Here is a 25,852-nt window from a genome sequence, read left to right on the forward strand (position 1 = left end):
GTTCTACGGGCGGAAGGACCTTTCAAGCAGGGTCGGTCGTCTGCTTTTTTGTTTTGTTTTTTGAAATGACCCAAAAAACCACCCAAATTTGTGAATAATTTGCAATTTGAGAAAATACCAAAGAAAGATTTGTTCCTGAAATTTGGGTTGGCATTCATTTGTACAAGAAAATATTTTGCCCAATTTGTTAAAAATCTGGGTTGGTCGGGCCCGTATAACAAGGTTTTCTTTTTTCGTCGCCTTAAAATTGTACAAGTAGAAGCAAGTAATATGTTAGCAAGAAAGTCTATTGTAGAGAAAATTCCTCTTTAAAACTATGATTAAGTGTTCAACAGCATGGTATAGCGATTTTGTTCCGCCATGATTTTCCGAGCACTTCAGGCAAAGTATAACACTCCACCTGTACCTTTACGAACACCACCTGTGTACGATAGATACGTAACGTTTCTATTCCACACATGCTCTGCTGCTGAAATCTGGGCATGCTTGATCCTGTTTAACGTTTTTAACTCATGGAAATTTGATTTGATTTTGGTCCGTTTTTGTTTTCAACACAAACAAGCGGTTCAATACGCAGAGTTAAGGTTGTCACACTCTTTCAACACACATATTCATGTTCAAGCCTCAAAATATGGTTTATTCAAAAAAAAATTACAATGAAATATTTTCAAGGAATAGAGATTTTATTATATACACCACCATACACGTAGGCCTATCTAGCGTGGCAGTATATAGTTGGTCACACAATTCATTTCAAAGGAATGCAATTCGATTCTACAGAGACTGTGTCAATAGAAGTTTTATTGTCCGACATTCAGCAATAGAATTTTTTTATATTTAATAAATCATCCGTATACACCACTCATATCTGAATATATATTGGGGCAAAGCTCATTTTTGTCCAAAACTGCAATTTTTTTAGTAACTTTTGTCACATGAAATGTCAAATTTCATGCAAGAACTATTGAATTCAAAATTATCTGCGGGCATACAAGGTTGAATGGTGAACAATTTTGTCACCAGAAATTTTTTTCCAGAACAATTGGCCATTAATCCATATCTTGTGGCTTCATGGTGCAAGGTATCAGCTTTTTTAGGTTTTAAATTAAAATAATCATAAACTACAGAGAGTTTTAACCTAGAAATGACATAATACAATATTTTTATTGTTATTTTCACAACTAAATACTTTTTCACACTTGACTTTGGTGTCAAATTTCAAACATAGCAAGCTGAAATTTTGATATTAATTCCATGCAAGTGACTGGACAATTGGGTAATGCCCAACATGTGTAGGAGCATTGTGGGAGTAGTGGGCTATGAAACCTATAAATGAAAAACATCATTGATATAAAATACAACATGTAGATTGGCTCCAGGTTTTCTACCTGCCAACCTGATGATTGAATTCTTCCCAATCAGCCTAAAAGAAAGGCATTAAACATAATTATTTAATTCGCAACATGAGATATTCCATACATCATGGCAAAAGACCTTTTAATCTATGTACTTGCAAGATGTAAACTAGACAGAGTTAGTTTGGGTTCCTATGCTTACTTACAAATAGAATTATCCAATTTGAAACTTAGAAACACAAGTAGTTTTACCAAAAGTATTTGTTTAAATCATCAAATTTCCTTAGGGGCAATCGTTATTTACGACAGGGGAATGGGCATTTTGAGGGGGAATCCAAATTTTTTTTTTTTTGGTCTTGAGGAGGGAGCACAATTTTTTTTTTGTTGAACCAGGAGAGGGGATTGTTAAATTTTAAATGGAGAAATTTGGGAAAACAAGGGGGGAATCCGAAAATTTTGAGCGGACGCGAGGGGGGAACACAAATTGTTGTCAATATTTTTTCCAAAACGCCCATTCCCCCCTGCCGCAAATAACAAATGGTCCCTTATGTTGTTCAGGAAATATAGCAATTTCCCACATACATTGTATTCACGATACTGCTTTTTTGTCGATGGATGATGAACTGTTACACCCCCACACCCACATATAACAATGTTAGTTGGTCATCACAGGCACCTCAGAAATATCAGACAGATTTAATGTTGGTACATCAGCAAAGGGAATATGTAAATTGAAGATGTACAAAAGTAAAAAAATTGAACCCAGTCAATATCGGACTCATTTTGCTTGATGGAATCACATGTCATTGCACATACAGTATTAGTTTGATGTAGTCATGTAGATATATAGAGCTCCTGAGAGTCTGGCACCAGCGTCACTATTATGAGCACTCACCACTAGGTATGTAATCTGTAAGAAACAAGAAAATATACAATTAGTAACTTTTTAGCAGGTTATATGCCATTGGTCAAGTTTAGAACTGTCAAGCTTTGGTGAGGAGTAGCTCTTGTCTATCTGTTGGTGCAACTGCAGTGAGAGAGTTTGTAATGAAGTAGGTTGTCCTGTTAGTGTGATGAATGAAGGCTGCCCCTTGCCTTATCAAGTCAGGGATCATACAGATGATCCATTGCGCAAGTGCTATCTCTCTCTCTCTCTCTCTCTCTCTCTCTCTCTCTATATATATATATTATAAGTAAGAAAATAAAAACGGTTTGTTCCAGAACTCTAATTTAATGGATCTACTAAATACACTATTCAAACCGACGCAGCCACAACTAACTTCTATATATGATATAATGTCTCCGACCTATAATAAGTATCCAGTGCTACACAGAACCTGACCATACATATTGTAAGTAGGATTATCAGAGGCAGCTATTATAGACAGCAAGCAATACCAATTTTGGTAGAGCTATTATAAACATTCAGAATATTAAACATATATTTTATTGGGTTTGCAACACTGTTTTTCATGCATTTCGCCTAATGATCTCAAAATGTGTGAAACACAGCGTTGCAAAATCCAATAAAATGTGTGTTTAATATTCGTAAAGTTTATAAATATTATATAATATAAAGATACACTTACTTGGCTTTGCTTCCATACAACTGAATGTTTCCCAAATCTTGTCCCAGACTGAAAATATATATGATAAAAATAGAATTACATGGTTTGTAATTAAGGTGGCCCCACACCTTAATTACAAAGGTTTGTAAATACAAATAATATGCTAATAAGCTCATTAATATTCAAAAATATGCAAATAACATGTCACAAACTACACAGCACATCAGGCCACCACATACTATCACAATATCAAGTTTGAAGTTGATTGGTTATTGTGTTTAAGTTGCTGAGTGGATTAATGACAATATGCAAATGAATTCTCACTAAATATCATGAACCTGTGACAATCTATGGCAATTTGACCTTGGATGACCCAAGACGACCCCAAAATGACCTTGACATTTTTGTCTAGCTTCAGTGGTTGTTCATACCAAATTTCATGAACATGCAACAATCTGTAGTGATTTGACTCGGATGACCCCAAAATGAACTAGCCTTTTTGTGTCTTTCTCCAGTGGTTGTTTTAACCAAATTTCATAAACTTGTGACAAACAATAGTAATTTAACACCAGACAACCCACCTCGCCCACTCTCTAAATAATTGGTACCCATCAACTTTTGTGTCTAATGGAATTTTGATACACCCTGTACCCCTAACACACTGTATAAGTCACCTCTAAGTACTAGTAGCTCACCTTACCCCAACCTACCTCACACCTGAACTCATCCCTACATGTACAAAATTGTGCACATAAATTATGCAAATTACCAATACCATATTTCGCTATAAAAATCTAAGCAAGTGTGCAACTAGTAGACATATTTCCTTTGACCAGGTTTCACTATTACACGCCAATTCAGGTTGAATATATTACATTTCTATCCAAATTTGTAGAAAAGTTCTTCATAAATTATGCAAATGAACAACTAAATGCACATACTTTTTGCAGAAAAACTAATGAGGTGATCAGCAGATATGTATCATTCCTGCCACCAGATTTCAATACCACACCCCAGACGGATCTTGAGATAATCTGTATACAAATGCTGCTATCAATTTACAATGATTTTTGCATTAATTATGCAAATTAGCTACTTTAATATGCATATATATGGATCCCCAGATACAGGCTCTACAGCTTGTAGCAAACGTTTAACTTACCTCATTTGGTGATGCAACAACTGAAGCCTGTACAAGGGGGAAAAAGGCAGGCAGATGAATAAATGTGAAATACAGGCAGTTGTTGCTTCAAATGAAACAGAATCAAAGAGATATGGAGACAATAGCCAGCAGAAATTCATCAAAGAGTCAACATTGGAGGTCAGTCATCACAGGGTGATTACACTCTAGCAAAATTAACTATGCAAGTGAATTAACTATCAAACCACTTCATATACAGATTTCAATTGATTTGATAATGCTGGCATCTGAGGTGCTAGTGTTTTAATTCATGTACAAATAGAGATCGAGCTCCCTTCTCTGAAATCCAAACAGCAATTTTAAAAGGTTCCGTGCCCTTATTTGCTGGTGGGAATTTTATTCCACTTTACGGTATTTTGGTGCAAACAATTTAATTCAAATGGTTCAAAACAGACCATTACCAGAAATAATGGGTGTGTTGTTCATGACTGGCTCAATGTTAGTTGGTTTGAGCTCAACCTCAAACCAAATAACATCACACCAGTCATGAACAATATGTCCATTATTTCTGTTTCTCAGCCTTTATAATACATAATTTGCCCCTAAGGGCTGGATTTTACACCATCAGCAAAAAAACCCAAACAGTTGGCACGCTTGTTCAAAACAATTCAAATGTATGTCATAGTGCTGCAGAAGGAGAGACGTACTCTGCCCTGTATCCCACAGTTCCCTACTCCCCATCTTTTAATGTTAGAGGGTCTCACGGACCTGATGACATGGCTTTGTCCAACATTGAATTCAGGGGCAGAGATTCACCAAAAGACAGTCAAAGTGTGCCAACATATTTTCCCTGATTGTAGGACTATGCATCAAGTTTGTGATTCAGTCGTTTGACAAAGACATTATGCAATTTGCTTTTTGGTCTGTCAACAGATAAAGACATTAATGCAATTATGCTTAAGGTTTTACCGACGTTACTAAACCTATCGACCAATTTTTTTTTAATTGACATATTTTTTACATTAATATGTGTAGATAATAAATCAGGAAAAAAAAACAGGGGGTACCGGACCTCACTTTTGAGCTACAGCCATTTTAAAAGAGGTGTACATTTCCAAAAATCTCTGTACACTTCAATGGCAAAATCAGCAATTTGCCCAAAATATACCACATTTTGCGTTGTATAAAAAAATTGTTGAGACAAAAATTTTTAAATTTTAAATATGTTATGAAAAAGAAAAAGCTCTGTAAAATCACGCAAAAAAATTGGGGGTACCGGACCTTGTTTTCACGTAAATTTACCAAAATAGGTCAAAAATGCATTTTTTTGCGACACCATGCGTAGTTAATTGCGTACATGGATATCTTGTTATGCATCAACGCTGCGCTGGTATACACGCTACGATCTGATGCCGGATCAGCGTTAGTTTTACGCATATGGCCACAAAAAGAAATTGTCTGTTTATGCAGGTAAGTTTTCATTGTAAAAAAATTTACCCAATTTAAGAAGTGTCCATAATAGGAACAATTATAATGATATCGAGTTGTCGACTATAAAAGACTTAATGAAGCCTTAAAATTCTAAGCCTAATTCTAATTTGGTGTATTTTGGTCATAAACGGGCGTAAGGAAGAGGCTCCCAAAAAGAGGATTTATTAAACAAGTTACAGCAAAGCGTTGGACATCATGGGCGAAAGTGTTTGACTAGGCCTACGATTATTATAGGCATAGGTCTACTAGCATGCTTAGTGTTGTTTACCAGGAGGAAAACTTTTTTGGTCACAAAAACTATATGCAATTATCTCGAGATGGATTCATCTCATCAATTGATGCAGTTCAATTAAAGCAAAGTTAAACATTGGGTTGCCTAGCTGTAGAAAAACGTTTGGCCAATTATGACACATTTTTTTGGAAACTGAATATAGTTTTGATGGTGTTGTCTATATCGCATGCATTATAAATTCAGTGCACGCAGGCCCCTAGTAGGTTTTTACCCAATAACACAAAATGCTTTAAACATTTAAATGTTGGATTACAAACTTTTAAAACAATTTTCAAATAACAATCAAAAACATGAACACTTGCTGCAAAACATATTCTAAGTTGGAACAATGTTGCCAAAATAATATACATGTATGTCTACAATAACATTTTCACAACATGTTTTTAATTTTGTTGTAGTGTGTTTCATTATGAAATGTTCTACAAACGTAACCTTTAGGCCTATAATAATTATAGTGGTTACCTAGGCCAAAATATTATTAAAACGAATTAACCAATTTAACCAACACTCGTTTAGGCCTAATGTTTAAAAAAACATGATTCTGTGTTTGTTGGATAGGCCTATAACTTCATACCATCTATTGGACCCTACTGTCGTAGGCCTACTTTGGGGGAGGGGGTCCAGGTCCGTTATCAGTGTTAAGCACGCTGGCAAGTTTTGGTTTGTACATGTTGTATTTAATACCGTATTATTAGAAGCGGCCACCTTTTTTGCGCTCAGTAAACATTGTTTTCTTTATTTTGTGGCCCTAGTTATCGCCAATGCGCAAAAATAGCATTGACACGCACAACATGCATCGTTCTCTGCGATGTCTGCAACGCAACACCGAGCATGACGCGGAGTACGCACGCGTTAAAAACAGGCACAATAGTCAAGTCGAATCGGGTGACGACGGAAAAACCTTAACTCACATATTCAATGTCCAAATCAATTGATATTTTGAAAATAAGCTTAAATGAATATGCATAGACACATAATGGATGATAAAATCATGAAATACCCATTTAACACAGCATGCAGCCCTGGAGTTCCATTATAAAGGATAAATATGTTGTAGGATAAATGGTCAAAATTTTAGTTGGTTGAGGTGGATTTTAGTTTAGAGGCCTATTTTAATCCATTATAGCCAGCAATTTTGAGGTTTTTGTTTTGTTTCTTCAATACTTATAAAATTAACATGCTACAAACTATAAATATAGATTGCATCATTACCGTGACATCAGGGCAGGGTTCTACAGCCGCATGAAGGACTCCACAGTTCCTTGTTACATTACCAAATGGGAAAATTTCACCTCCAGAGTAAACATATATTGCACCTTCTTCTCCTGCAGATTAATAATATCAGATAAAGAATCTATATTCAAGCAATACTTGCTTTTCACAAAGCATTGAGGAGGGAGGTAAGCTTATTTATCCCCATTTTTTTACACACAATTTTTCCCTGCTACTTTTTTACATGTGAAGACTCCATTTCTTAAAAGTGTCCCAAATTTATTCATGGAACTTTCTTGTGCACCATGTTTTGAGAGTTTGTGACCCAACTGGGCTATGACCACAGACTACTGCAGACTATTCACCAACAGCCAAAGTCCCTGTGCTATATGCTGCAAATTCTCGTATATTCTTGATGGCCGATCGTTCGACCGTGTATGTCATTGTCTACCAATATAATAACCTCAGCGTTACGTGCCTTTGCGTTGCATGTCTTCACATTTATATGAATATGCGGTATGTGCATATAGCCGTTTCATCTGGCACACTTAATGATCGACCCTTATTTAACAGGTGATGCTTGGCGAATAGTCTGTAGTAATGTATGGCCATGACCGAAATAATTGACAGCTCCGCCCTAGACTATTGATTTTATGTTAATGATGTTTGTAAATATCATCCAACAAGGTAGTTGGAAAGTCAAAGGTACATATTTGCTATAATTTTGTAAATAAATATAATGATATAAAAAATTGGATCGATTGAGCCCATATTTATTGGTTGAGCTATGAGTTTAAAAATATTAGACGAGACATAGTTGAGTCCAATATTTTTAAACTCATAGCGAGGCCAACAAATATTGGGCATAAAGCATCCAATTTTATCATTATTATCTTTTGGATTCAATATTTTCAAACACTTGGATTCATCAAAACATAATAAAAACATAAAAATGGAGAAAATTGGATTGTCACAGGAACACTTTGATCCACCCTCGTAAATTGTATAAAAGTTTTCAGTATGACCAACATGGTATCATGATCAGGAGACATGAAGCCTTGATTATACAATTTGAATTTATGACAATAGGTCGTATCAGGAAATATACCTTGCAGTGCAATCAAATGATCAGAGGTCTAGTGGCTATGATTCAATTCCATGTCTTCTTCTTAGCATGTCCAAGCGCAGGGGTCAAATGCTTGAGCCAATAGCTGGCGAGTGACGAGCAGAATCGTTGAATTCAGCTAGGTCCTCATGTGTACAGTGTTGCCCCATCTGTGGGCACACCAACAGGTGTTCCATAGTCTGTGGAACCGTTCCACACTCACGGGTAGTGTTTTGCCCTTCTGGTAGGTAGCCCCATTTCTGCAAAGCGACCTTGCACCTTCCGACCCCTGATCTTAGTCTGTTGAGACACCGCCACTCAGGCCATGTGGAATCAGCTCCAGGTGGTAGCTGCTCACTGGGTTGCAGTCCCATAGCTGGTGAATTGGGAAATCTCTCTTTCCACAGGGTGAGTCTTTCCGCTTCCTTGGAGACTGTCCCAATAGGATGAACTTTGCTTCGGAAGCTTCCCCTGGATGTAAGGCGTTTGGGTGCAGCAGTCTGGTTGAACATGGGGTGCTTCATATCAGTGGTCTGACGCTCACGCTCTTGCATGCTGGTCACTTGCCGACGTACATCTGGAGGGGCTATAGCAGCTAAGGTGTAGAGACTCTCTGTTGGTGTTGATCGGAGGCATCCAGTGATAAGTCGGCAGCATGAGTTGAGTGCTGGGTCCACCTTCTTGGCATGAGTTGATCTTCCCTACACTGGGCAGGCATATTCAGCACTAGAGTAGCATAAGGCCAAGGCTGTTGATCTGAGAGTGTCTGGTCGAGCTCCCCATCTGGATCCAGTGAGCTTGTTCAAAATGTTGTTTCGTGAACAAACTTTGCTCCTTGTCTTCTCAATGTGGGTCTTGTATGAGAGTGTGCGGTCGAGAGTGACTCCCAGATAAATGGGTGTTTCACAGTGCTCTAGTGTGGTTCCAGACCAGGTCACCTTCAGTTGACGTTTAGCTTCACCGTTGCGGAGGTGGAAAGCACACACCTGTGTCTTGGATGGGTTGGCACGGAGGTAGTTTTCCTCATAGTATGGCATGAGCTCATCCAGGGCTTTGGAGAGTCTCTGTTCCACAACAGTGAAGTCGGTGTGTTGTGCACTGATGCCAAGATTGTCTGCATAATATGAAGCGTTGGGTGTCTTCACTTCTCGGTTGATCATTGGTGTATATATTGAACAGGAGAGGTGCGAGAACACTGCCTTGGGGTAGCCCGTTCTTGAGTCTTCGCCACCGGCTCTTCCTGTCTCCAAGCTGAACAAAGAATATCCTGTTGTCAAGCATGCATTCGATGAGCTCCGTCAGGTGGTGGATATCTTTGGTTAGCTCCAGGATTTTGCTGAGGAGACATCTATGATTGACGGTATCGTAGGCTGCTGACAGGTCGATTTAAAACAACTCCGGTTACCAATCCTTCCTCAAATCCATCCTCAATGTGCTGGGTAAGGTTGAGAACTTGGCTTGTTGTTGACTTGCCAGGGCGGAAACCTGCTTGTTCTGGAATGAGTTGTTCGTCTACCACAGGTGCCAGTCTGTTGAGCAGGAGGCGTTCGAATAGCTTGTAGGTATGGCTGAGAAGCGATATTGGTCGATAACTCTTTGGGATGGATGGATCTTTCCCTGGCTTCAGCAGACCGATGATATGAGACTTCTTCCAGATCTTGGGGAGTCTGTGGCTGGTACGACAGGAGTTGTAGAGCTGTAAGAGCCATTTCTTTGCCTCTGGACCAAAGTTCTTCAGCTGCTCAGTTGCGATGTTGTCAAGGCCAATTGCTTTCCCTGGTTGGAGTTTGGCGATTCCTGCTTCCAGCTCCAGCATAGTAAAGGGCTTGGTGAAGCCGGGATCTCCGCTGTATTTCTTGCGGTCTAATTTGGTCTTCTTATGTTTCTTGCCACTTCTTCCATTCAGGAGTAGTTGGTGGGCAACCTGGTTGGGTGTGACTTTGGGCTGCTGTGGGGCTGTTGTAGGGTCACCTTGGAGTTTGCGGATGGTGGGCCATGCCTTCTTGCTGTTGTGGGTCATGTCTGTTGACTCTATGAGGGTATGCCAGGTCTTACTACGCTCTTGGGAGATGGATTCCATAACTGCCTCACCCTTTGCTCTTGTTTCCTCGGCGAAAGGGTCAGCTTCAAACATGGTTACATACTCTTGGTATTCTTCTGCACATTCCTTGGAAAGGCCTGGTATGTATTCCTCCCTGCAGCCTCTTGGTATATGTCTCTGAGCAGTCTTAGAAACTAGTTGGGCGAAGGTGTCATAGTTGTCTGGAGTTGGAGTAATTCTCTTCACCTTCTGATCTAGCTCTTTTGAGAATCCGTTCCAGTCTGCTTTCTTGTAATTGAAGCGTCGCTGAAAAGGCACTTTGTTTGGTGAGAATATGGTGTTAACATGGATCCCAATTGGCCGGTGTTGTGTTTGGGGAACTGGATCCAGTACAATCTTCTTGCACATGTCAAAGATGTTGTTGGTGACAATAGCTAGATCAGGGTTGTATCCTCTCTTCCAACGGGCACTATGGAACGAAGGAGGAAGTTTGGAATCATGAATAAGGCTCAGCTGGTGTTTGTCTATCCATTCCTCAACTGCAGCTCCATCGTTGTTGGTTTCTTTGTACCCCCATTGAGTGCTGTGGCTGTTGAAATCGCCGATGAAGATACATGGCTTGGTGTCAGTGTTAGAAGTAAAGAGAGGGAGCTTGAAGTCTTCTGCTGGTGGCTTGTAGACTGATGTCATTGTTACATTACTGAGCTCAACGGTGAGGACTTCAATGTTGTTGTCGTCAGACATCATAGTGGCTTCATCAATCACAGTATCTTCTTTCACAAATATCGCACTCCCGTATTGACGATGTGGTCTCTCAACGGCAAGGAGCATGCCTGGTATGGTTGGGCGGTGTTTAGTCGCTCCTCTATGGGTTTCCTGTAGGTACAGGACATCACAGTGGAGATTGTTGCACAATCCGCTGATGATATTTTGCTTGGCGGTAGAGAATCCTTCAACATTCAGTGATATAACCGTCAAAGCAGGCCTTAGAAATTCCATGTGATGCCCCATTTCTTGATGTGGGTTTGTTCAGCACCTGTATGTTCATTTTGTGAGTTTATGTTGTGTGGATTAAATTGTTCTTTCATGTTGTTTATATGATAGGGTTGTTGAACATAAAAAATTGAGCTGTTTAAATGTTCATGTAAAAAATGAATTGAAAGAAATGCATACAAAACTAATGTACTTTAAATCTTTATGAAGTGAACACAAATTATAGCTTTGGCCTTTCTGGAAACAATATTGGGGTTTTTTTTGCAACTGCTTTCCAATTTATTTTAAATCAACCACAAATGATCCTACTGCTTAGTTCTAGGTCCAAGGACCTCTCCATATCCACAAACAAAATTATGTATATATATATTTTTTTTATTTACACATTTAGCGAATTTCCCAATTACCTTTTTGCAATTCCTCAGTGATGTCATCAATGCGTAATGGAGCCCCTATAATAAGGTCATCTGAAAGGTCAAGACAAATTTGACAAAATATCAGTTTTTAATATATCTGTAAGAATGTATGAATTGATAAATAATTTAAAAAATTATGTTAATAACTCATAGAATCTTATCTCTCCTGTACACACTGTATACGCCAATACTTTAGCGTACATATATTTTTGCGGTTTCAAGTATCACTGACAATTTTGTGAGGTGTTAAATTCACGGTTGTTGGCAACTTATATAAAAAAATAAATAAGAAATGTTTTTATTTCAACATATTCTCAGGTTCTTATTTTTGCCGGGCACATATTAATCCGTGAAAATAAAACCACCGCGAAAATTTCAGCGTATACAGCAATAATACACAAATAATATGAAATTCTAGTTTTCTACCTTGCTCTTGCATTTTAGTTTAACCCAAATCAACACCCATAAACGTTCCCCAATCTTATCCCAGCGACAACAGTGATTCAAACCATCTTCTCAAATCTGCCCATGCAGCCACCTCCAAACACAACTCTTTCATTGGGAACACTATGGAGTGGTCAAATTTCTTTGAAATCAAACACTACCATTTCATCATGTCCTCACCAATTTCATCCCCAGTGACATCAGTGATTGCAACCATCTGCCCAAATCTTGCCAGTTTGCGGTCTCCTTCAAACACGGCTATTTCTTGCGGCAGACTACCTTTTGGTTTGGTTAGCTCTCTCGTCAAGTTGTATATCTTCACCTGCCCTGCTTGGGGGAAGTTGGTACCAATCTGAAATATTGCTCCTTTCACAGCTATACAAAGGTAACCATAACAATAATACTTGCTTCATTGAACACATCAAACTTAAACTAAGCAAATGGGATATTTACTTTTGAGGATGCTCAAGTTTCCCGTCTATTCTAGGTAAAAAGAGGCTTTATTTACCTCTTTTCTTTATGTTCTGTCTTCTTGAACAATATAAATCTGACAGCTCTTAATACTTCCTATGAGCAAATCAGATTTGTCTGATTCCCACTGTGCTAAAACGGCAATGCAAGCTGGCACATTGAGCCCATCATTTCTCAACAAATGTCTATGGTGAAGAGTGCTTTTCAAAACTCCATTACCCCTGTGTTACTCAATTGCTTTGTTGGGTTATTATGAGTCAAATTTGATCAAATAGTGTTATGTAATGTTTTATCCTTAATTTGCAGAATAAAGTCATAATAACATTGACCATTTCAAAAGCAATCGCTGGCATCTATTCTTGAGAAAACAATGGCTGATCAATAATTGTAATCATAAACTGTTTGGAGCTAAATAATGACAAACAAACTCACCTTGTGTGTCACTGCCCACAGCTAGAATAGAATGCCCAGATTGATAGGGATCACCCACAGCTACCATGCTGCCAAGTTTATCAAACTGAGTTTTACCCGTTATCACAAGTTTTGGAGCGGTGAGTTGATTAACACTGTAAAGATTGACTCTACCAACACTCTGGGTGTCATTTTTGGAGTAGGAGCAGTCTGGTCTATAATGAAATAAGCAGAGTTAATTATGTGATTAGGAAAGGTAACTTGACCCTAAATGTTCTTTCATCCCATACCTTTCTACATTGCCCCTATAATATCATTCCGTGCAAGTACTATCAAAATCCACCAACTTCTGTACTGTTTGAAGCATTTGAACATATAAATAACCTAAAATAACTTCTATAGCTAAAATAATAGTTTCTCGATCATGAGAATATAATGTACTGCGTGCACTGCGTAATGTCGCAAGTTTAGTGGAATGACACAATAGCACGATCGATTGTGCACACACAGGAAATGCAGAGCGTGTGTGGTAGGCGTTGTACGCCAACGCAATTGTCATTGCGTGCCTATTGAGCACTCATGATCAAGACACTATTATTTAGATGACATTTGATCTCACATCATGCATGTCACAATACCCAAGGGTCATTTAAAGTCCAAGTCACATTTAAATCCATCAAAGCATGTATGGGATAAATGATCAAATGTTAACTTGTGGTGCCCTAAATCAACCTCAATTGACGCATAAATTACATTTGACCCCAAATTCCATACCACCCAACATTTCCAACCAACTTCTGTAAAGTTTAAAGCATTTTGAACATTTTTGAAAATGGCCTCAATTAACCTCAATTAAAATCATCAAAAGCCCAGTGTTAACATTTTGCACACACACACCTCCATGTGTTTGTCGGCGATCCTGTACAGGAATGGTAAACAAAGTCCTGTATTTTCTGATTTCCTGTGCCTAACTAGGGACATTTGACCCTGTTTTACACAAATTATACACAGTTTGTTTGGATTTTAACCTATAATCCATGCAGGGACTGATTTTTATAGCAACAATAGTTGATGCACTCTCAAATGCATTTTTAGGCTCTCTTCTATATGTAAAACATTCAACTTACTCTGCACATATTCTGTATGTTGGTTGACTAACTATAATAAAGGAACCAAAAAAGTTGACTTTGGATGTTTGAACATTGTACCCAAACCAACCATAATCCTATAAGAGATAGAGGGGAAAGCATAATATCAGTTACTTACAAAGATCTGTTTCATAGAATGGTTATTTCAAAATATTCAGGTAAAAAACAATTGTAATGCAAAGACAAATGTACCAACCACAATACTTGGTTTGCCTTTTCTTTTTTAATTATTGAAAGTTGATTCCTGGACAAAAAATTTGAGCTTTTTGAATTGTTTCACAAACAGATACTTAGTTTATGGCATGTTTTGTGATTTATCCCACTGAGTACAACAATAAGCATCACTTCATACCAGAGAGAGTGAGATGGAACAGCCAAAAAATAGCCAATGCAAGGAAGTGACATATCATGCCGATTGAGACAATTGCACATGAAGAGAAATCATGGACCGTTCATGGTTTGAGGTGTAAAAACAAATCAGTGTCCCCATTTGGAGACAATTCTTCATGTATGCTCAGGTCACACACACTAATACTAATAACAAGTGTCCCCATTTGGAGACAATTCTTCATGTATGCTCAGGTCACACACACTAATACTAATAACAAGTGTCCCCATTTGGAGACAATTCTTCATGTATGCTCAGGTCACACACACTAATACTAATAACAAGTGTCCCCATTTGGAGACAATTCTTCATGTATGCTCAGGTCACACACACTAATACTAATAACAAGTGTCCCCATTTGGAGACAATTCTTCATGTATGCTCAGGTCACACACACTAATACTAATAACAAGTGTCCCCATTTGGAGACAATTCTTCATGTATGCTCAGGTCACACACACTAATACTAATAACAAGTGTCCCCATTTGGAGACAATTCTTCATGTATGCTCAGGTCACACACACTAATACTAATAACAAGTGTCCCCATTTGGAGACAATTCTTCATGTATGCTCAGGTCACACACACTAATACTAATAACAAGTGTCCCCATTTGGAGACAATTCTTCATGTATGCTCAGGTCACACACACTAATACTAATAACAAGTGTCCCCATTTGGAGACAATTCTTCATGTATGCTCAGGTCACACACACTAATACTAATAACAAGTGTCCCCATTTGGAGACAATTCTTCATGTATGCTCAGGTCACACACACTAATACTAATAACAAGTGTCCCCATTTGGAGACAATTCTTCATGTATGCTCAGGTCACACACACTAATACTAATAACAAGTGTCCCCATTTGGAGACAATTCTTCATGTATGCTCAGGTCACACACACTAATACTAATAACAAGTGTCCCCATTTGGAGACAATTCTTCATGTATGCTCAGGTCACACACACTAATACTAATAACAAGTGTCCCCATTTGGAGACAATTCTTCATGTATGCTCAGGTCACACACACTAATACTAATAACAAGTGTCCCCATTTGGAGACAATTCTTCATGTATGCTCAGGTCACACACACTAATACTAATAACAAGTGTCCCCATTTGGAGACAATTCTTCATGTATGCTCAGGTCACACACACTAATACTAATAACAAGTGTCCCCATTTGGAGACAATTCTTCATGTATGCTCAGGTCACACACACTAATACTAATAACAAGTGTCCCCATTTGGAGACACTTCTTCATGTATGCTCAGGTCACACACACTAATACTAATAACAAGTGTCCCCATTTGGAGACAATTCTTCATGTATGCTCAGGTCACACACACACTAATACTAATAACAAGTGTCCCCATTTGGAGACAATTCTTCATGTATGCTCAGGTCACACACACTAATACTAATAACAAGTGTCCCCATTTGGAGACAATTCTTCATGTATGCTCAGGTCACACACACTAATACTAATAACAAGTGTCCCCATTTGGAGACAATTCTTCATGTATGCTCAGGTCACACACACTAATACTAATAACAAGTGTCCCCATTTGGAGACAATTCTTCATGTATGCTCAGGTCACACACACTAATACTAATAACAAGTGTCCCCATTTGGAGACAATTCTTCATGTATGCTCAGGTCACACACACTAATACTAATAACAAGTGTCCCCATTTGGAGACAATTCTTCATGTATGCTCAGGTCACACACACTAATACTAATAACAAGTGTCCCCATTTGGAGACAATTCTTCATGTATGCTCAGGTCACACACACTAATACTAATAACAAGTGTCCCCATTTGGAGACAATTCTTCATGTATGCTCAGGTCACACACACTAATACTAATAACAAGTGTCCCCATTTGGAGACAATTCTTCATGTATGCTCAGGTCACACACACTAATACTAATAACAAGTGTCCCCATTTGGAGACAATTCTTCATGTATGCTCAGGTCACACACACTAATGCTAATAACAAGTGTCCCCATTTGGAGACAATTCTTCATGTATGCTCAGGTCACACACACTAATGCTAATAACAAGTGTCCCCATTTGGAGACAATTCTTCATGTATGCTCAGGTCACACACACTAATGCTAATAACAAGTGTCCCCATTTGGAGACAATTCTTCATGTATGCTCAGGTCACACACACTAATGCTAATAACAAGTGTCCCCATTTGGAGACAATTCTTCATGTATGCTCAGGTCACACACACTAATACTAATAACAAGTGTCCCCATTTGGAGACAATTCTTCATGTATGCTCAGGTCACACACACTAATACTAATAACAAGTGTCCCCATTTGGAGACAATTCTTCATGTATGCTCAGGTCACACACACTAATACTAATAACAAGTGTCCCCATTTGGAGACAATTCTTCATGTATGCTCAGGTCACACACACTAATACTAATAACAAGTGTCCCCATTTGGAGACAATTCTTCATGTATGCTCAGGTCACACACACTAATACTAATAACAAGTGTCCCCATTTGGAGACAATTCTTCATGTATGCTCAGGTCACACACACTAATACTAATAACAAGTGTCCCCATTTGGAGACAATTCTTCATGTATGCTCAGGTCACACACACTAATACTAATAACAAGTGTCCCCATTTGGAGACAATTCTTCATGTATGCTCAGGTCACACACACTAATACTAATAACAAGTGTCCCCATTTGGAGACAATTCTTCATGTATGCTCAGGTCACACACACTAATACTAATAACAAGTGTCCCCATTTGGAGACAATTCTTCATGTATGCTCAGGTCACACACACTAATACTAATAACAAGTGTCCCCATTTGGAGACAATTCTTCATGTATGCTCAGGTCACACACACTAATACTAATAACAAGTGTCCCCATTTGGAGACAATTCTTCATGTATGCTCAGGTCACACACACTAATACTAATAACAAGTGTCCCCATTTGGAGACAATTCTTCATGTATGCTCAGGTCACACACACTAATACTAATAACAAGTGTCCCCATTTGGAGACAATTCTTCATGTATGCTCAGGTCACACACACTAATACTAATAACAAGTGTCCCCATTTGGAGACAATTCTTCATGTATGCTCAGGTCACACACACTAATACTAATAACAAGTGTCCCCATTTGGAGACAATTCTTCATGTATGCTCAGGTCACACACACTAATACTAATAACAAGTGTCCCCATTTGGAGACAATTCTTCATGTATGCTCAGGTCACACACACTAATACTAATAACAAGTGTCCCCATTTGGAGACAATTCTTCATGTATGCTCAGGTCACACACACTAATACTAATAACAAGTGTCCCCATTTGGAGACACTTCTTCATGTATGCTCAGGTCACACACACTAATACTAATAACAAGTGTCCCCATTTGGAGACACTTCTTCATGTATGCTCAGGTCACACACACTAATACTAATAACAAGTGTCCCCATTTGGAGACAATTCTTCATGTATGCTCAGGTCACACACACTAATACTAATAACAAGTGTCCCCATTTGGAGACAATTCTTCATGTATGCTCAGGTCACACACACTAATACTAATAACAAGTGTCCCCATTTGGAGACAATTCTTCATGTATGCTCAGGTCACACACACTAATACTAATAACAAGTGTCCCCATTTGGAGACAATTCTTCATGTATGCTCAGGTCACACACACTAATACTAATAACAAGTGTCCCCATTTGGAGACAATTCTTCATGTATGCTCAGGTCACACACACTAATACTAATAACAAGTGTCCCCATTTGGAGACAATTCTTCATGTATGCTCAGGTCACACACACTAATACTAATAACAAGTGTCCCCATTTGGAGACAATTCTTCATGTATGCTCAGGTCACACACACTAATCCCCATTTGAGACTAATAACAAGTGTCCCCATTTGGAGACAATTCTTCATGTATGCTCAGGTCACACACACTAATACTAATAACAAGTGTCCCCATTTGGAGACAATTCTTCATGTATGCTCAGGTCACACACACTAATGCTAATAACAAGTGTCCCCATTTGGAGACAATTCTTCATGTATGCTCAGGTCACACACACTAATGCTAATAACAAGTGTCCCCATTTGGAGACAATTCTTCATGTATGCTCAGGTCACACACACTAATGCTAATAACAAGTGTCCCCATTTGGAGACAATTCTTCATGTATGCTCAGGTCACACACACTAATGCTAATAACAAGTGTCCCCATTTGGAGACAATTCTTCATGTATGCTCAGGTCACACACACTAATACTAATAACAAGTGTCCCCATTTGGAGACAATTCTTCATGTATGCTCAGGTCACACACACTAATACTAATAACAAGTGTCCCCATTTGGAGACAATTCTTCATGTATGCTCAGGTCACACACACTAATACTAATAACAAGTGTCCCCATTTGGAGACAATTCTTCATGTATGCTCAGGTCACACACACTAATACTAATAACAAGTGTCCCCATTTGGAGACAATTCTTCATGTATGCTCAGGTCACACACACTAATACTAATAACAAGTGTCCCCATTTGGAGACAATTCTTCATGTATGCTCAGGTCACACACACTAATACTAATAACAAGTGTCCCCATTTGGAGACAATTCTTCATGTATGCTCAGGTCACACACACTAATACTAATAACAAGTGTCCCCATTTGGAGACAATTCTTCATGTATGCTCAGGTCACACACACTAATACTAATAACAAGTGTCCCCATTTGGAGACAATTCTTCATGTATGCTCAGGTCACACACACTAATACTAATAACAAGTGTCCCCATTTGGAGACAATTCTTCATGTATGCTCAGGTCACACACACTAATACTAATAACAAGTGTCCCCATTTGGAGACAATTCTTCATGTATGCTCAGGTCACACACACTAATACTAATAACAAGTGTCCCCATTTGGAGACAATTCTTCATGTATGCTCAGGTCACACACACTAATACTAATAACAAGTGTCCCCATTTGGAGACAATTCTTCATGTATGCTCAGGTCACACACACTAATACTAATAACAAGTGTCCCCATTTGGAGACAATTCTTCATGTATGCTCAGGTCACACACACTAATACTAATAACAAGTGTCCCCATTTGGAGACAATTCTTCATGTATGCTCAGGTCACACACACTAATACTAATAACAAGTGTCCCCATTTGGAGACAATTCTTCATGTATGCTCAGGTCACACACACTAATACTAATAACAAGTGTCCCCATTTGGAGACAATTCTTCATGTATGCTCAGGTCACACACACTAATACTAATAACAAGTGTCCCCATTTGGAGACAATTCTTCATGTATGCTCAGGTCACACACACTAATACTAATAACAAGTGTCCCCATTTGGAGACAATTCTTCATGTATGCTCAGGTCACACACACTAATACTAATAACAAGTGTCCCCATTTGGAGACAATTCTTCATGTATGCTCAGGTCACACACACTAATACTAATAACAAGTGTCCCCATTTGGAGACAATTCTTCATGTATGCTCAGGTCACACACACTAATACTAATAACAAGTGTCCCCATTTGGAGACAATTCTTCATGTATGCTCAGGTCACACACACTAATACTAATAACAAGTGTCCCCATTTGGAGACAATTCTTCATGTATGCTCAGGTCACACACACTAATACTAATAACAAGTGTCCCCATTTGGAGACAATTCTTCATGTATGCTCAGGTCACACACACTAATACTAATAACAAGTGTCCCCATTTGGAGACAATTCTTCATGTATGCTCAGGTCACACACACTAATACTAATAACAAGTGTCCCCATTTGGAGACAATTCTTCATGTATGCTCAGGTCACACACACTAATACTAATAACAAGTGTCCCCATTTGGAGACAATTCTTCATGTATGCTCAGGTCACACACACTAATACTAATAACAAGTGTCCCCATTTGGAGACAATTCTTCATGTATGCTCAGGTCACACACACTAATACTAATAACAAGTGTCCCCATTTGGAGACAATTCTTCATGTATGCTCAGGTCACACACACTAATACTAATAACAAGTGTCCCCATTTGGAGACAATTCTTCATGTATGCTCAGGTCACACACACTAATACTAATAACAAGTGTCCCCATTTGGAGACAATTCTTCATGTATGCTCAGGTCACACACACTAATACTAATAACAAGTGTCCCCATTTGGAGACAATTCTTCATGTATGCTCAGGTCACACACACTAATACTAATAACAAGTGTCCCCATTTGGAGACAATTCTTCATGTATGCTCAGGTCACACACACTAATACTAATAACAAGTGTCCCCATTTGGAGACAATTCTTCATGTATGCTCAGGTCACACACACTAATACTAATAACAAGTGTCCCCATTTAGAGACAATTATTCATATAATTATGCTCAAACATTTATACAAATCACAAGTATCCCTATTTGGAGACAATTCTACATGCTCACACACACTAATACAAATACAGCTGACCTGATCACCATGTAATGTCACATCGGCAGCTTTCTCCGTAACAATGTGTACACCTGAATACATAAATAATAGAGAAAGAAAGTATTTGAACAGATGCCATGCAGTCATGAGTCTTACAATTCCTCTAGGGTTTCCAGTAATTCACAAAAACAATATTCCCTGAGTTTTCTCTCCACAAGTATATGAAATATGACACTAGTGGGTGAGACATGCCAAAATGAAACAAAATAATTGCTCTCTTGAACTACAATTTCCCTGACTTGTCCCTAATATTGTTTCTTGTTTCCTTCTCTAATCCCTTAGTTTTCCTCATCGACTGCCAAACACTGCAGGCTACAAGGAAACATCACCTTGATTAAGTGCAGCAGGCAGTCGAGAATGGCTACCCTGACTTGGATTGGGGAACACTGCAAGAGAGCTCTAGCCTTACTCAACTTAAATTTGGACTGCACCATGGAAGGAACTCTCCCATTTCCACCAGAAGGACAAAGGCCTGATGCTATAGAAAGCGCAACAAGAAGACATGTGTTTTGCACTTCACCGCTGCAAGGAAAACTCTCATCGACTGACGGATAAATCTTTGTGGTTGATTTTGTTTTTATTGGCATTTTTTATGAACTGTGCTGGATGTTGTGTGTTGTCAAGTGACTTTTCCCTGTTAGAACTTTTTGATGTCTTCACCTTTTCAGTGTTTTTTTAACATTGTGACCCCCTACCCAACCCTGTCTACAGTGGCTAGCCTATTGTGAGGCGGGATCCATGTAACTACTACTACGTGGTTTTTCCTGCCTGCTCAGTTGCTCACCTGTCCATTTCACTGAGGCATAGATAACATTCACCATGCCTCTTTGTTTGCCAGATGCATATGGAGACCCTATCACTAAGTCATTGTATCCATCCATATTAACATCAACACCAGCTGCTAAAGACATACCAAGATTGCAGTAATGTATCTGAAAAACAAAATAATATGAGAATGACACTCAATGATCAGATGCATGAGAAATAACTGGAAGTGAATGTTGGATCTGAGACGAATATACCTAAAGGTTATATACCACTAATAGGCCTGGGCGATACATGGAAATATGACGAGTAATTATTTGTTTGCGTGGCATCTGAAAAGACTGCATTAAAATCGCTGAAATTGTTTAAGTTATATAGCCAAAAAAGTACTTTTTAGGGTTTGATATGCTTCAAAATGGTATATTTTCTCTCATTATGACATTTTTGTTGGAATAGTGTTAAAATTCATACGCACGGCTTCGGTTTTTAGTAAATATTCGCCCTACCATATTGTAACTTTCAGCTTCTTGAGCGCACTGCCATTTTAAGGTGTTTACGGTTCAGTGTGTTAAAACAAGAAAAGTCTCAGGTCAACCTATGTTGAGTTTTTGATCATTTGGCATCTAAATCATATAGTTTCACCTGGTATTACTATTAGTGGCATTTACCTATGAAAGTTCTGAATATGAGAAAATTCCACCCCAAATTGGCCATTTTCCCATTGAAACCTGTGTAATACATAATTAGTGGTGTTGAACCTGTAGAGATAGGAAGCAATGCACTTTCACCATTGTCCACTATGTACCATGTCTTACGTGGCAGCTTCATACAAATACCTCAATCAATTTCTGAAATGAAATTGTCATACTTTCTTTGTTGTGCAATCACTAAAAGAACATGCTCAGTACATGCACAAACATTCAATTCTTAATATGAAAAAAAAAAAAAAACTCAAACTCATAGGTTGCATTAGTTTGGCTAGATTTGTTACACAAAATGGGTCAAAATTCATTTAAATTATGTAAAAATGTAATGTAAACTTCTTTTTCATATTTTGACATAATTTCTTAAATTTTGTGTTGGCCAAGATATTAGTAATATAACATTTACCCCAAGACGCCTTTTATCTTTATCTGAAAAACAAACAAGCGATTGCATAATCGTGAAAGTCAATTTTTACATGTTGCAAGCTTGATAGGCGTGAAAATGTCAAAAGTGGCCCAACTCTTTTTCTGGACAATTTAGTTAACTGGGCATAGCGTTTGAGCCTGAACTAGTAAAGAAACAAAGTACAGTTTTTCTGTTAGCCAAGATAATACTGATTCAACTGCTTGTAACATTGTTGCCATCACATCTTTTATTTTTTTGTGAAAGGCAATAAAAATATATGTGTTTTTTTGTTAGTCTATATCATTTGTGTATAATTCTACCAATATCAGAATTATTGTGGGTGTTTGTTGCTGTATAGAGCTACACTTTACATTATGATGTCATATGATGTCACATGGAGAATGATGTTATCACTGGATAGAAGAGACACATATTATCTCAGGTGTAGTCAGCAAGACTTATTTGGGTGATGCATCATGCTACGTAATCCCCCGAATTATGCTAGCTTTATAGCTATCAATTGGTACCAAATAGAACAGCATAGGGGAGGAGCTAGTATATAATTGAAGGGGGGAGGCCGTTGTACCAACCCATTCCCCCTTAGTAAAATGTGTACCCAAAATCTATGCTTAATCTGTAGGACCGACCCAAAGTTGTTGTTTTACCTGGCATTGAATGGTGACATTGGGTTCCTTGATAAATTGCCCATCCGATGTAGACAAGAAAACATACACCTCACCCTGTGTGAAAAAAGTATAACAATAAAGTTTTATTTAAAGGACACTTATAGGCACTGTGAATAAGCACAGTATCAATGCAATATGTATAATGCACAGACAGACTATGAATGATGGTAAATATCCAAGGCTATAATACTGTTGGACCGTGCAAAATTTACAAGTTTTATTTTTCTTAAACCATACAGCACTGCACAAAAGTGCTCTCACATGGCAAAAACTTCACTGTTATTTTACTTCCTGTGTATATATTTGAGCTGTGTACATCCAGCAGAGAGGGCACTCACAACTACACTGTGAAGGTGCCGTCCACCAAAACATTTGAAAGCCATGTAAAATAATGAATGTTTTTACAGTCCATATATTATGGTGTCTGTGACAATATTTCATATTCTTTTGCTATCACTATATTAATTGTTATGGTGCTACTTAAGTTATTGAGGGTGGTTGATCAGCACATTCCAATTGAGGAAAGTCACTGCACGCCGGTAAATGGAAAGTTTCCTATCTGTCGCTGTTGTTAGCAAAACGCAGATGTAGCCCAGTCGGAGGGTGAGGGCTACCAAAGGATTACCGAATGTGTAAATCATTTTAAAAAGTTGTGGTGCACCATTTTCAAACTATTAGCGCTCTAAACAAAAGATTTATAGTGTACCGGTGTCCAAACCAGAAGCCAAATCTGACACTTCTTTGTATCCATAACATAAACATGCAATGTAGCCCAAGTGGTAGGCAGCTTTCTTGGTTGTGGTGGTGCGTGGTGGTGGATTGTATGGGGCAAAATAAAATTTTCCATTTTACCCAGTATTATCGGTGGTATATATACTTTAATATAGCGTTTTTTTAGAAACTGTACATTTTAAGTGTTTGAGCTTCTAAAAAAGGACACAATTTAGCCCCATGATCAGTGTAAATTTTGGTGGGAAATAGGTTCCTTGCCCATTTTCTTGTTTATTTTCTCGATTTTCTCTATCATTTTTGTCAGAGGGGCACTTTTCTCCTTCATTTTGTGACTTTTTGAGAAAATAATGTATATCTGCAATACGAAAGGTCAAAATAAATTATTTTCAAATGATAGACGGACTTTTCCTCCCAGCTACATACACTTTAAGTACACATCATTTGATTTATTAAGTTTACTATGAGGACTCTTAAATGTCAAAAATGTCAATTTTTAATTATTTGACATACGTGAAAGTTGTATTATATCGCAAATTCAAAACATCTAAGTTATTTAATATCATCAGGACATTCCTCATATTCAGAATGCAATTTGATGTGTCTGATATGTTCTCATGTCCCACAAAAAATACTGTGCAAACGTTGCTATCCGATCACTTAATTCAGCAAGTTTTTTCACTAAAGAAGGACCCAAGCTCTAAAAACTTCATCTATAGGGTAACCAAAAAAATAACAATAGCGAAATTATATTCAATTATTTTTATAGCGCCGCAAGATGTGCTCTGAACTGAACTGAATTTCAGACAATGTAAAGTCAAACTCGTATGGTTTTTATACTTGCTTTTAATATAGACGGAATAACATTCTAAAAGCTTTTATCAGTAGTGTTGCAATAGTAAAATTGATATTTAATTTTTTTAGCTACTTATTAATTGCATTGTAAGATGTTCTTTGAACTGGAGTTAATTTCTATAAGTTTCTTGTAGTACTTGCTTTTCATAAAAGCTTTTATGATCTGTATAGTAGTGTAACAATAGTAAAATTTATATTCGATTCTTAGTATACCTGTGTTGTTAGATGTGCAGAGAACTGGAATTAATTCCGATAAATATAAAGCAAAATATATTTAATTCTCTCTTCCCTTTATGAGCCTTGCCACTATTCATGATATTAGTTTGACCAGAGAAGATGAAAAAAGACTTGATGAATTCTAAGAGCAAACAAGGTATGTTGAGAATAGACTGTGTGTTCTCCCTTACCCCCTTTGCTAAGCTACTGCCTGAAAGTAATCATAACAAAGGCTCTACTAAGCATATCACCTGCATATTTCACTGCACAGATTTTTAATCTCGCTGCATGAACGTGCCAGGAGGCATGTTAAAATAGCCCCTGATGTAAACTAGGTCCTAAAGAATGCCAAATTATTTTTTCTGTATATCATCACCACGGTGTATAACTATTGTGTAGTAATATAATTATAATATAATTGTAATACACCCAA

The 25,852-nt window shown here is 38.0% G+C and overlaps 1 protein-coding gene across 1 annotated transcript in view; it reads right to left on the reverse strand.

The window, feature by feature from the left end:
* Positions 1-1,733: 1,733 nt before the first annotated feature.
* The window catches only part of LOC140167777 (phosphatidylinositol-glycan-specific phospholipase D-like), a 144,953-nt gene continuing 120,834 nt past the window's right edge, over positions 1,734-25,852 (reverse strand). The window contains 11 exon segments of the mRNA XM_072191068.1: positions 1,734-2,265; positions 2,945-2,992; positions 4,086-4,112; positions 7,060-7,172; positions 11,606-11,665; positions 12,239-12,433; positions 12,962-13,155; positions 14,068-14,165; positions 21,038-21,090; positions 21,843-21,990; positions 23,599-23,673. Coding sequence (XP_072047169.1) covers positions 2,176-2,265; positions 2,945-2,992; positions 4,086-4,112; positions 7,060-7,172; positions 11,606-11,665; positions 12,239-12,433; positions 12,962-13,155; positions 14,068-14,165; positions 21,038-21,090; positions 21,843-21,990; positions 23,599-23,673 — 1,101 coding nt within the window. The 3' untranslated portion in view covers positions 1,734-2,175.

This window comes from Amphiura filiformis, chromosome 13 (genome assembly GCF_039555335.1).
Source record: "Amphiura filiformis chromosome 13, Afil_fr2py, whole genome shotgun sequence".
Lineage (NCBI taxonomy): Eukaryota > Metazoa > Echinodermata > Ophiuroidea > Amphilepidida > Amphiuridae > Amphiura > Amphiura filiformis.